At 44.3% G+C, this 13,143-nt stretch overlaps 1 protein-coding gene across 6 annotated transcripts in view; it reads right to left on the reverse strand.

Moving 5' to 3' along the window:
* LOC137571489 (bifunctional heparan sulfate N-deacetylase/N-sulfotransferase 3-like) overlaps positions 1-13,143 on the reverse strand; it is a 353,270-nt gene that overhangs the window by 114,183 nt on the left and 225,944 nt on the right. For all 6 annotated transcript variants that reach the window (XM_068280713.1, XM_068280686.1, XM_068280704.1 and 3 more), the window contains one exon: positions 434-530. In XM_068280713.1, the coding sequence (XP_068136814.1) occupies positions 434-530 (97 nt within the window). The remainder of the gene's footprint in view (positions 1-433; positions 531-13,143) is intronic.

Below are 13,143 nucleotides of genomic sequence, written 5' to 3' on the forward strand. Positions count from 1 at the left end.
GATAAACAACTGTATTTATCCTCCTACTATATATCCCATGGTTTTATTTTGTATTTACACTTTTACAAAGTAGATTGGATGTTGTGTTGTCTCAGCTCAGTGGCAGTCTATTAAGTGCCCCTAAAAGAAAATACATAAACTCTTGACTTTTTTCTATCTACCCCTACTCTCAGAAGTTGTATTCTGCCAGGAAAACCTTTATGGATGCAATTTGCTTATCAGTGATTTTCACTATATTCCCGACAAGGTACCGACAAGACAAAAGCTGTCACTTCCATGCCTGGAAATGAACTCTTTCAAGCAGGAAAATAAAACTAGTAAACGGCCTGGTTATAAATATGTTTTGCACTGTACATACACCTGTTTATGTCATCATGTCACATGTCAGCTCAGGTACACATTAAATGAGATAACTTTAAGTGTAGCTGTTCACCAGTTTTCTGTGGCCCCACAACCAGGAATTTGGGCAAGCGATCACAGGTTTTCTCTTTTGACCATATATCACGGTGGCGTTTGTCATCACAGGGATTCTGAAATCAGAATAAGAACATTTTGTTAGCATTTGCTTGAATTGGCATTTAGGTCTTCGCATGTCTTCCACCAGCAAGTTAATGTATGTGTGCGTTCCCATCATACAGGAAAAAAATATGCCAGCAACATTGTAAAACAAAGACAGACAGAAACTGATGTTCTGTCAGGATGACTTTTGACGTGCAAACTCAATTCATGTTTAACATATTCTGTATAGATACAACGTTGTGTTGAGAACTGGCAGATTACATGATATGTGAAAATAAGATATTGCTTAAATAGAAAAAAGACATAGTCCAGCTATATGCACATAGCAGGATTTATTATTGAAAGCATAAAAGAGCTAACTGTTTTCTTACATGGCAAGCAGGTCATTTCTCTTTAGCTGAAGTTTGTTTAACCACTTGTAGACCCAGGGCTGGTTCTAGACTTTTTGCTGCATGAGTCAAACTTGTGAGATGCCGCCACTGCGTACGTACAAAAAGGGCGCCTGGACAAAAAGGGCGCGGGGTGTAAACTCTAAATAATAATTAATCATTAATAGGGTTTATAAATATAGTGTGCTATATTTCGTTTACAAATAATGTTTAACAAAATTATAAATCATTAAATAATGTTTATGAAATCGGAAATTGTGAAAACGTTAATCTTCCCTGTTTCAAAAGTTAAACTTATAATTACGTTTATAAAAAAACCAATAATATATGTTTAATTGTTATAATTGTATATTATTGTGAATAACCGTCATTTATGGTTTGTTCTTATAATAAAATCTGAAAATATTGTTTATAAAGATGATATAAATATAACTACGTTCGTAATAAGTGTTGTAATACATTAGTAATTATTACTAAAATTTTACTAAAACTATACCTAAGCCTACTCTTACACAGAACCCTACCTGTACCTATCCCTAACCCCTAGACTCCCCTGTTGGTGCCTAAACCTAAGACCCCCCTGTTGGTGCCTAAACCTAAGACCCCCCTGTTGGTGCCTAAACCTAAGACCTCCCTGTTGGTGCCTAAACCTAAGACCCCCCTGTTGGTGCCTAAACCTAAGACCCCCCTGTTGGTGCCTAAACCTAAGACCCCCCTGTTGGTGCCTAAACCTAAGACCCCCCTGTTGGTGCCTAAACCTAAGACCCCCCTGTTGGTGCCTAAGTAACCCTCCCTGTACCTACCCCTAACCCCTAGACCCCCCTCTTGGTGCCTAAACCTAAGACCCCCCTGTTGGTGCCTAAACCTAAGACCCCCCTGTTGGTGCCTAAACCTAAGACCCCCCTTTATTATGTGGATAATTATGTTTTACTAATTGTGGATTAAAAAAATATTTTGCAATTTACGTTACGTACTGATCGCTTTATTTTGTGAATAATAATGTTTTACAAACAGTAAGGGATAAAACTTTAAATAATGTTTTAATTATTTAAATAAGATAAATATGTTTAGTATTTTCATAAACGTTATTCGGCACGGGTGCATTTTATAAACGTAAATCACCACAAGTTCAGTTATAAATCATTAAACAGCTCCGGGCGCCGTTTGTAAACTTTATTTAGCTCCTGGCGCCGTTTATAAACTTTATTTAGCTCCGGCGCCCTTTTTTCCTACCCGGCGCCCATTAAACGCTATTTATTATGGGAGTGAATGGCGGCGCCCTTTTTGTCCACTAGCGGCATGCGCCCTTTTTTCCCAGCTCCGCCGCCACTGCCCCCCCAATATAATAACCCCCCATAATAGATGATAGCCCGGAGGGGGTAGCAGGCAAGAAGGGGGTATTGGGCACAATGGCGAGGAAGGGGGACGGACCCCCACCCTCCCTCATGTGCGTCCCCGATCTGCGCTCCCCCTCCAGCTATTAATTGCATCACCATAGTATAATCAGGCACAGGTAGCGGGTGGGGATGGCTCACCTCGTCTGCGTTCCAGCATACGTTCGACTCTCTCTCTCACTTACAGTACAGTGGGTGGCATTGTAGGAAGTGATGGGAGTGAAATGCTGGAATACAGAAGAGGTAAGTCATCCCCGCCCACTGCCTGTACCTGATTATACTACGGTGCTGCAATTAATGGCTGGAGGGGGAGCACAGATCGGGGAACCCAGGGGAGGGGGGGGGGGGTCCGACTCCCCCTCCCCGCCACTGCGCACAATACCCCCTTCCTACCTGCTACCCCTCCAGCTCGGCAGCCCCCCCACTTTGCCGCCTGGGGAACCCGCCTCACCTTGCCTCATGGGTGGCCCGGCCGTGTGGAGACCACAGTTCTGTGGCCACTTAAAGGACAACTGAAGTGAGAGGTATATGGAGACTGCCATATTTACTTCCTTATAAGCCATACCAGTTGCCTGGCTATCCTGCTGATCCTTTGCCTGTAATACATTTATCCATAGACCCTGAGCAAGCATGCAGGAGATCAGGTGTTTCTGACATTATTGTCAGATCTGACTACATTAGCTACATGCTTGTTTCTGCTGTTATTCAGACACTACTGCTGCCAAATAAATCAGCAGGGCTGCCAGACAACTGGTATTGTTTCAGAGAAAATAAATATGGCAGCCTCCGTATTCTTCTCACTATAGTTGTTCTTTGAGGACCAGAGACATTTTTTCTAAAGGACAAGCAGTGATTACTATGATTGACTCACAGTGATCATGGGGTCAGGGGGTCAGGTGCCAATGAAATTCACTCCTGACCAAAATACGTAGCTCTGCTGTCACAGTGACAGCAGAGCAAGTGGGCTGTAGCAACAACAGGGTGATGCAAACGGCAAACATGATGGGTGTGTGCGGCAAGAGTGATTGAGATCTATGCCCTGGCAGGAAGAACAGGACACAAACAGGGTGTAGATTTCAATCACTGCTTTACAGATGCGGTTAGGATACACTTAATGCCATGGTGTGGATCTCAGATATCCTTATTCTTCATCCCTCTAGTTCAGTGCAGGCAGTCCTTTCTCTCATCATACTTTCTATCATCATTGCTAGAAACTATTCATTCTCCTACGAGAACTTTTCCTGCAAGTGGCATTCCTGGACAAGCACATGATCAAATTATTAGGGGATTAGTTTGCAATTTTCTGATTGGCTGGTCCCAGCCTTGTGACCATATCTCACATTTGCTTCTTGTGTACACGGACAGTGACTGTCTAATCACAGAAGTATAAACTGATCACCTGTAATAAGTCAAGCATGTGCTTACCCATGAAATATCCTTGCAGAAGAAATTCTCCAAAGACCACTGATTGCTTCTCATTACTACTCATTATTCACACTGGCTGTATTCACACTGGCAATGCAGCCATGCAGTTCACACAGCTTGGCATGACAGTAGAGAAAGGAAAATAATAGAAAACAAAAGATCTTTTCAAAGAGACAATAAAGTAAATGTAGAATTAGCCTTGTATAGACACCACCAGCATGTTTTAAAACACAATATTGCATGGTACTCATGCCCCTTCATCATCAAGTTACCTGATGCAAGTACTTAAAAAAATAACAAAAGTAATGTCAACCAACAAAGAGGAACATCTATTCCATTTGAGTGCCTTTTGAAGGTGTTTTACATTTGGGATTGAGGAATTTGTCATTCTTAGAATTTTGCAGTTTTGGGGAGTAGTTGTTGGTGATGATGTGAGGGCACTTGGGAGGCTGCCTGCTCTCCCTTGGGGAGTAGCCTGTGGGTGTTGGTTCAGGTGGTGTGAGCACTTGGGACCCCACCTGTACTGCTCACTAGAGATGGCCTGAACGGTTCCCGGTGAACTTCCAGGGTTCGCGATCGCGGAGAACCGCAAACTTTTCCCGAAGTTCAGTTCGCCCCCATAGTGCTTCATGAGGGTCAACTTTGACCCCCTACATCACAGTCAGCAGGCCCATTGTAGCCAATTAGGCTACACTCCCTCCTGGAGCCCCCCCCCCCCCTTATAAAAGGCAGACAGCATCAGGCTTTTCACTCACTTGTGTGCCTGCAGTAATTAGTGAAGGGATAGCTGCTGCAGACTCTCATAGGGAAAGCTTAGTTAGGCTCTTGTAGGCTTCTTAGCTTGCTACTTGCTGATTATTGCTAAAAAGCACCCTACAACAGCATTTTTGAGATCTAATCTTGTTTTTGTGATCTATTTTTTTTTGTGTGTGTGTCCCACTGACACTTGTGTTGCATAGACAGCCTTGGTAATTCCTACTGTGTGTGCCACTGCCAGGCCCAGCACATTCAGTGACTACCTGTGTGTGTGACAGGTGCACATTGTAAAACCCATCACTGCATATACCTACTACTACCTGTTGTTCACTTCATTGCACCCACCCACCTACGTGAGCGCACGCAGTGTCACTGTGCCTGTCCGGTACCTGTCTGTGTGTGACAGGTGCACATTGAAATACCCATCACTGCATATACCTACTACCTGTTGTTCACTTCAGTGCACCCACCCACCTACGTGAGCGCACGCAGTGTCACTGTGCCTGTCTGGTACCTGTCTGTGTGTGACAGGTGCACATTGTAATACCCATCACTGCATATACCTACCTGTTGTGGTCAGTGCACCCACCTACCTATGTGAGTGCACGCAGTGTGATATACCACTCCATACATACCTGTTAACTGCACCTGTGGGACTGCACATTGTATTATACCTGGCAGTCAGTGCATACCTTTCACTTGAATGGATGGCAGACTTGCCCTCCATAACAGATTCTCATTACAGGTAGTAAAGTCGATCAGTGTCATATCCAGCAGGGTCTCGAAAGTCCTCCTGTATTGTTATTTTTGGTCACTACCTCGGGACGTGCATGCCATGTCTGCTGCCTTCCTTGGATGTGTGGTAGCCGTTCCTGCTCCTTTGCCCACAGTATGCGTGCTGCATTTCTTGGATGTGTGGTGGTGGTAGCCGTTTCTTAGGCTCCCACTCCGGACCGGAATCGAACCAGGATTCCCTGGCCATTACCCGAGGTCACCATGCTACTGAGAAAGTACCATCGATCGATTCACACGGTTGAATGAATGGCTTGCCCTCCATAACAGATTCTCGTTAAAGGCAAGTGGTGTCATCTCTGGCAAACAGTGCTGGGTCAAGGGTCCATCTGACCACATATGCCTGGTCTGCAAAGCACAGTCAGAGCAGGTACATTACTTATAAAGCAAATGGGTCCTTATTTGGATGTGTGGTGATGGTAGCCAGTTCTCAGGCACCCACTCCGGACCGGAATCAAACCCTGATTCCCCGGCCATTACCCGTGGTCACTCACAATGGCAGACTTGCCCTCCATAACAGATTCTCGTTGCAGGTACTGAACAGCAAGCAGAAAATGTAATTAAAAAAATAGATGTAAGCTTTATCAATGGTAGAGAAAGAACCGTTGAAAGTTGATAGGGCAGTCAGAGATTACCTGATATCACTGAGGAAGAGCAATCTCGCCATGGTGCACACCAGTCCAGCACGGCCGTCACAACACAAACAGCTGTTTGCGGCGTGTTACACAGCGAGTTTGGTGTGTCAGTGTGAAGCAGTACTCTAATTACACTCCCTGATTGACAGGGGTGTAACTAAGACCCACCTGGCCCCCCTGCAGAAATTTTTAGCGGGCCCCCTACCCTTCCCCGGACCCACTCAGGGTCGTTTTAGGGGGCTGGAGGGGTCGCAGCATGAGGGGAACGGTATGGCCGCACTCGGCAGGGAGGGGGGGGGGCAGCCCCCCTCCCTCACCTCGGGCTCTCCCCTCTGCGCTCCCCTACAGCTTAAATAACCATATGCGTGCAGCGGCAGCTACATACCTTCAATGCGCTCCAGTGTAGACGCTTCTCTCTCTAGCCTCTGACGCAACTTTCTGTATAAACAAGAAGTCGCGTCAGACACTAGAGAGAGAAGCGTCCATGCAGGAGTGCACAGAAGGTATGTAGCTGCCGCTGCTGCACACATATGGTTATTGAAGCTGGAGGGGAGCGCAGAGGGGAGAGTCCAAGGGGAGGGAGGGGGGTAGGGCGCCCCCCCTCCCCGCAGAGTGTGGCAATAGTTACATAGTTACATAGTTATTTTGGTTGAAAAAAAAGGCATACGTCCATCGAGTTCAACCAGTACAAAGTACCACTCCAGCCTGCTCCCTCACATATCCCTGTTGATCCAGAGGAAGGCGAAAAAACCCTTACAAGGCATGGTCCAATTAGCCCCAAAAGGGAAAAATTCCTTCCCGACTTCAGATGGCAATCAGATAAAATCCCTGGATCAACATCATTAGGCATTACCTAGTAATTGTAGCCATGGATGTCTTTCAACGCAAGGAAAGCATCTAAGCCCCCTTTAAATGCAGGTATAGAGTTTGCCATAATGACTTCCTGTGGCAATGCATTCCACATGTTAATCACTCTTACTGTAAAGAACCCTTTCCTAAATAAATGGCATAACCGTTTTCCCTCCATGCGCAGATCATGTCCTCTAGTCCTTTGAGAAGGCCTAGGGACAAAAAGCTCATCTGCCAAGCTATTATATTGCCCTCTGATGTATTTATACATGTTAATTAGATCTCCTCTAAGGCGTCTTTTCTCTAGACTAAATAAACCCAGTTTATCTAACCTTTCTTGGTAAGCGAGACCTTCCATCCCACGTATCAATTTTGTTGCTCGTCTCTGCACCTGCTCTAAAACTGCAATATATTTTTTGTAATGTGGTGCCCAGAACTGAATTCCATATTCCAGATGTGGCCTTACTAGAGAGTGAAATAGGGGCAATATTATGCTAGCATCTCACGTTTTTATTTCCTTTTTAATGCATCCCAAAATTTTGTTAGCTTTAGCTGCAGTAGCTTGGCATTGAGTACGATTATTTAACTTGTTGTCGATGAGTACTCCTCCTCCAAGTTTGATGTCCCCAACTGTATCCCATTTATTTTGTATGGTGCTAGACCATTGGTACGACTAAAATGCATGACTTTACATTTTTCAACATTAAATTTCATCTGCCATTTATGTGCCCATATAGCCATCCTATCCAAATCCTGTTGCAATATGACACTATCTTCCTGAGAGTTGATGATTCTGCACAATTTTGTATCATCTGCAAAAATAGCAACATTGCTCACTACTGCATCCACTAGGTCATTAATAAATAAATTGAAGAGCACTGGACCCAGTACAGTAGCTTTTCCCTCATGCTGCGACCCCTCCAGCCCCCCCAAAACGGCCCCAAGCGGGCCCCAGGGGGGGGGGCCTGGGTCCCCCCACGGGCACATGGGCTGCACCCCCTATTGTTATGCCCATGTTGATTGATGTATACACATGCAAGATGTTTTAAACCACTTTAGGCCTGCAATTTAGCATTCAATGTGATTTCTGCCCTTAAAACGCTGCTTTGCATCAAATCCAGATTTTCCCCGGGACTTTTGGCGTTTATCTCACTCCGCCATGCCCCCCTCCAGGTGTTAGACCCCTTGAAACATCTTTTCCATCACTTTTCTGGCCAGCATAAGTGTTTCTAGTTTTCAAAGTTCGCCTCCCCATTGAAGTCTATTGCGGTTCGCGAAAGTTCGCGCAAACCGAACTTTTGCGGAAGTTCTCGAACCCGGTTCGCGAACCGAAAATCTGAGGTTCGGGCCATCTCTACTGCTCACCTCCATTTGAAAGCTTAGAGCAACACACAGGAAATGTAGCTCCAAGTCACATAGCCACAGAACATAGAGAATAGCTGCACTCGCCATCCCTCCTAACACCTAATTGCATTATTATGTGAAACTGATGTGTCTTTCAGGAGAAAGAATAACCGATTCAGCCCTTGCTTGGTCATGGACAGCAGATGCAGCCATACTTGCTAGGAAACAAGACATTTGAGTGCCTAAGCCCTGCCATAGGTGACCATATAAGATATATGGTCATGTGCAGAAATAAAGAGTGGGCACCAGGACCACCCACAAAGCAAAATGCAACTACAGATAGTGTTTTTTTCTTGCGGCTGACTTGTGGTGATGGTGATGGGTAATTAAGTATGTGTGTGTGTGTGTGTGTGTGTGTGTGTGTGGGGGGGGGGGGGGTTAGGCATTAATAGAGGGATGGTTCTGTGTGAGAATATGGTTAGGTTTAGCTATTTAGTAAAATACGGGTATTGTATACCAATATTTTACTATCGTCTTAGCAGTGCTAAAGAGTAGAATATTGATAAAGCTGGGCATCCAAATTTCCAGGTGCCCTTTTTGCATGTATGTCACTTGCTGTGCCTTCAAATTTGCTGACAGGCTTACCCTGCAGATCTTTTAAATAGCCAATATCTGGTGGATTGTCTGTGTGGTTCATCTGATATTAAACAGCAAGTGTCAGTTTTTAAAAGTACAATTTTTTTTCTTTTCCCTCTAGTTTGTTTTGCAGCAGGCAATTGGCTAGGGGGAGGGACTAGCTGCAACAGGAGGTATTTGGTCAGCTTCAGGACTCAGTACTGAGCTTGCTCAGTCTGTGGCTTGCTCACCAAGTGGCTGCGACACAAGTGGCATAGGCGTTAAAAACAGGCGTTACAACACAGGCACAAAGAGAGTGGTGAGAGGAAGTAGGTATGGACAAAAAAAACAAAAAAAAAACCTTCAATCAATATTGTGGTTTTTTGCATTGGTTAGAATGTGCTAGGCACGTTGTGGTGTAGTCTTTAAATTTTGAGGACTCCACCCCAACTTCACTCACTCCACCTCCACTCCTCCACCCCTCCCACCCCTCCTCCTCCCCCCCTCCCCCCCCCCCTTCACTCACTCCCCAACTTCACTTACTCTCCCTTTCCTCCTCCCCAGCTACACTCACTCTCCCATTTCATCTTTTACCACCACAGTTTACTTTAAATAATTTTTCCCCACACAAAAGTCATCATGTTGGACTATGCTGTACAGTGTACATCCTGCAACATGTATGCATGCCTTGATCAGCGGATTGAGGGTGTTTACTGTTGCCCTGGGTGTGTGCGTGTTGCTCAGTTAGAGGCGGAAGTCGCAGAGCTAAATAAGCATCTCGCAACACTGAGAAGCATACACAACATGGAGAAGAGCTTGGATCTCACGATCCAGACACTGGATGGAACCGTTGAAGATGAGGAGGGTGGAGTACAGCCAGACCAAGAAGCTGAGGCAGCCGCTAGTTGGGTCACAGTTAGAAGGGGTAGGGGAAAAAGTGGCAGGGAGGCTAGTCCCGAGTTGTCCCTCACTAATAAGTATGCTTGTTTGCGTAATATTGGGGAGGATGATTCAGGAGTAGCAATGCTGCAGCAGGATGTGCTCCTTAGCAACCAAGGGGCAGACTGCTGTAACGAGAAAGGGAATAGGAGTGCAGCTAAGGCTAGACAGGTACTGGTGGTAGGGGATTCAATTATTAGGCGCACAGATAGGGTAATCTGTCGAAGAAACCGCGAATGCCGTACAGTCTGTTGCCTCCCGGGTGCTCGGGTTCGGCATGTAGCGGAAAGAATTGACAGATTACTGGGTGGGGCTGGGGAAGACCCGGCTGTCATGGTACACATTGGCACCAATGACAAAGTTAGTGGGAGATGGAAGGTCCTCAAAAATGATTTTCAGGTACTTGGAGATAAACTTAAAGCAAGGACCTCCAAGGTGGTGTTTTCTGAAATACTGCCAGTGCCACGTGCTACATCTGAGAGACAGAGGGAGCTTAGGGAGTTAAATAAGTGGCTGAGAAATTGGTGTAGGAAGGAAGGGTTTGGGTTCCTGGAGAACTGGGCAGACTTTGCAGTCGGCTACAAGTTCTACAGCAGGGATGGGCTGCACCTTAATGGGGAGGGTGCAGCTGCATTGGGGGAGAAGATGGCTAAACGGTTGGAGGAGATTTTAAACTAGGATCTGGGGGGAGGCGGGAGGATAAAGTCTCAATACATAGACAAGATGAGGTAAAAAGACAGTGGGAACCTATCATTATGGAGGGTGGAGAGGGGGGTGGGGACAGTGTAAAGATTAAGGAGGTTGGTAAAAATTCAAGTAGCCAATTTCATGTAAACAAAATTGGTAAATGTGGTGGTAAAAATATAAAGTGCATGGTAACCAATGCTCGGAGCCTTGCAAATAAAATAGACGAACTAGAGTTCATTCTGAATGACAAAGGCTATGACATTGTGGGAATAACCGAGACATGGATGGATGAAAGCCATGACTGGATAGCTAATTTAAAAGGATACAATGTGTTTAGGAGGGATAGAACAGGGAAAAAAGGTGGAGGGGTTTGTCTCTTTGTTAAAAATTCTCTTACAGCTGTCCTCAACGATGAGATGGAGGAAGATTGCGAAGATGTGGAGTCCGTTTGGGTAAATATTCATGGTGGAAATAAAAGTTGCCAATTGCTTATTGGGGTATGCTACAGGCCACCTCTTATTAATGAAGCTGCAGAACTGCGATTACTACAGCAGATTGAAAAAGCTGCAGGTAAAAATGAGGTCATAATTATGGGCGACTTCAACTTTCCAGACATTGACTGGAGTATTGAGGCTACCCATTCTGGTAAAAGCAGCAGATTTCTGGCAGCACTACAGGACAATTACTTGACTCAAATGGTAACTGAACCAACTAGGGGGAATGCGTTACTGGATCTGATCATTTCTAATAGACCAGATAATGTATCAAATGTGCAGGTTCAAGAACATTTGGGAAATAGCGATCACAACATGATAACGTTTGAGCTGGTGACTTATAGGCCACGGGGCAGCGGGACCACTAAAACTATGAACTTTAGAAAAGCAAAGTTCACTCAAATTAGGCAGGCACTAAGTTTGGTGAACTGGGATAATGTACTACAAGGGGAAGACACTGAAGGGAAATGGCAAGCTTTTAAACTTATACTCAATCAATACTGTAGTATGTATATCCCATATGGAAACAAAATGTCTAGGAATAAAAAAAGGCCTCTATGGATGAATAGAAAGGTTAAAGATAAAATGAAGAGGAAAAAGAATGCCTATAAGGTCTTAAAACAGGAGGGGACAGAGGCTGCACTAAGCAATTATAAGGAGTGCAATAAAAATTGTAAAAAAGAAATTAGGCAGGCAAAGATTGAAGCTGAAAAACAAATCGCTAAGGATATCAAATCTAACCCAAAAAAGTTTTACAAGTACATTAACTCTAAAAAAAGAAAGGTTGACTGTATAGGACTCCTAAAGGATGAGGATGGGAACTCAATGGTGGATGACCAAGGTAAGGCAGAGTTATTAAATGCTTTCTTTGCTTCTGTCTTCACAAAAGAAACAGCACTGTTGCAAACTACAGAGGCGGAAGAGTCTCAATCTTCTAACTGTAATATTAAATACTTAACGCAGGAAGAAGTGAAGGCAAGACTAAATAAATTAAAAATAGACAAGGCACCTGGCCCGGATGGCATGCATCCTCGGGTCCTAAGGGAATTAAGTTCAGTTATAGATAAACCCCTTTATCTTATCTTTTGTGACTCTCTTGCAACTGGCAGAGTCCCAGTGGATTGGCGTACAGCCCACGTTTTCCCATTATTTAAGAAGGGCAAAAAATCTGATCCAGGAAATTATAGACCTGTAAGTTTAACATCAGTTGTATGCAAACTATTTGAGGGGTTACTAAGAGATACTATACATGACTTCATAATAGAAAATAATCTTATTTCTCAGCATCAACATGGGTTTACTAAAGACAGGTCCTGTTTGACTAACATGCTCAGCTTTTATGAGGTAGTGAATGCTAATATGGATATTGGGAATGCTGTAGATGTGATATACTTGGACTTTGCAAAGGCCTTCGACACTGTTCCCCACAAAAGTCTGGTGCAAAAGTTGAGGATGCAAGGACTGGGGAAGAGTCTGTGTTCATGGATAGGGAACTGGCTAATGGACAGAAAACAAAGAGTTGTGGTCAATGGATCATACTCAAAATGGGAGACTGTTAGCAGTGGGGTCCCACAGGGGTCTGTTCTGGGTCCAGTGCTCTTCAATTTATTTATTAATGACCTAGTAGATGCAGTAGTGAGCAATGTTGCTATTTTTGCAGATGATACAAAATTGTGCAGAATCATTAACTCTCAGGAAGATAGTGTCATATTGCAACAGGATCTGGATAGGATGGCTATATGGGCACATACATGGCAGATGAAATTCAATGTTGACAAATGTAAGGTCATGCATTTTGGACGTACTAATGGTCTAGCACCATACAAAATAAATGGGATACAGTTGGGGACATCAAACTTGGAGAAGGACTTAGGAGTACTCATTGACAACAAGTTAAATAATCGTACTCAATGCCAAGCAGCTGCAGCTAAAGCTAACAAAATTTTGGGATGCATTAAAAGGGAAATAAAAACTCGAGATGCTAGCATAATATTGCCCCTGTTTAACTCTCTAGTAAGGCCACATCTGGAATATGGAATTCAGTTCTGGGCACCACATTACAAAAAAGATATTGCAGTTTTAGAGCAGGTGCAGAGACGAGCAACAAAATTGATGCGTGGGATGGAAGGTCTCACTTATCAAGAAAGGTTAGATAAACTGGGTTTATTTAGTCTAGAGAAAAGACGCCTTAGAGGGGATCTAATTAACATGTATAAATACATCAGAGGGCAATATAATACCTTGGCGGATGAGCTTTTTGTCCCTAGGCCTTCTCAAAGGACTAGAGGACATGATCTGCGCATGG

Source organism: Hyperolius riggenbachi, chromosome 1 (assembly GCF_040937935.1).
Source record: "Hyperolius riggenbachi isolate aHypRig1 chromosome 1, aHypRig1.pri, whole genome shotgun sequence".
NCBI classification, from domain to species: Eukaryota; Metazoa; Chordata; class Amphibia; order Anura; family Hyperoliidae; genus Hyperolius; species Hyperolius riggenbachi.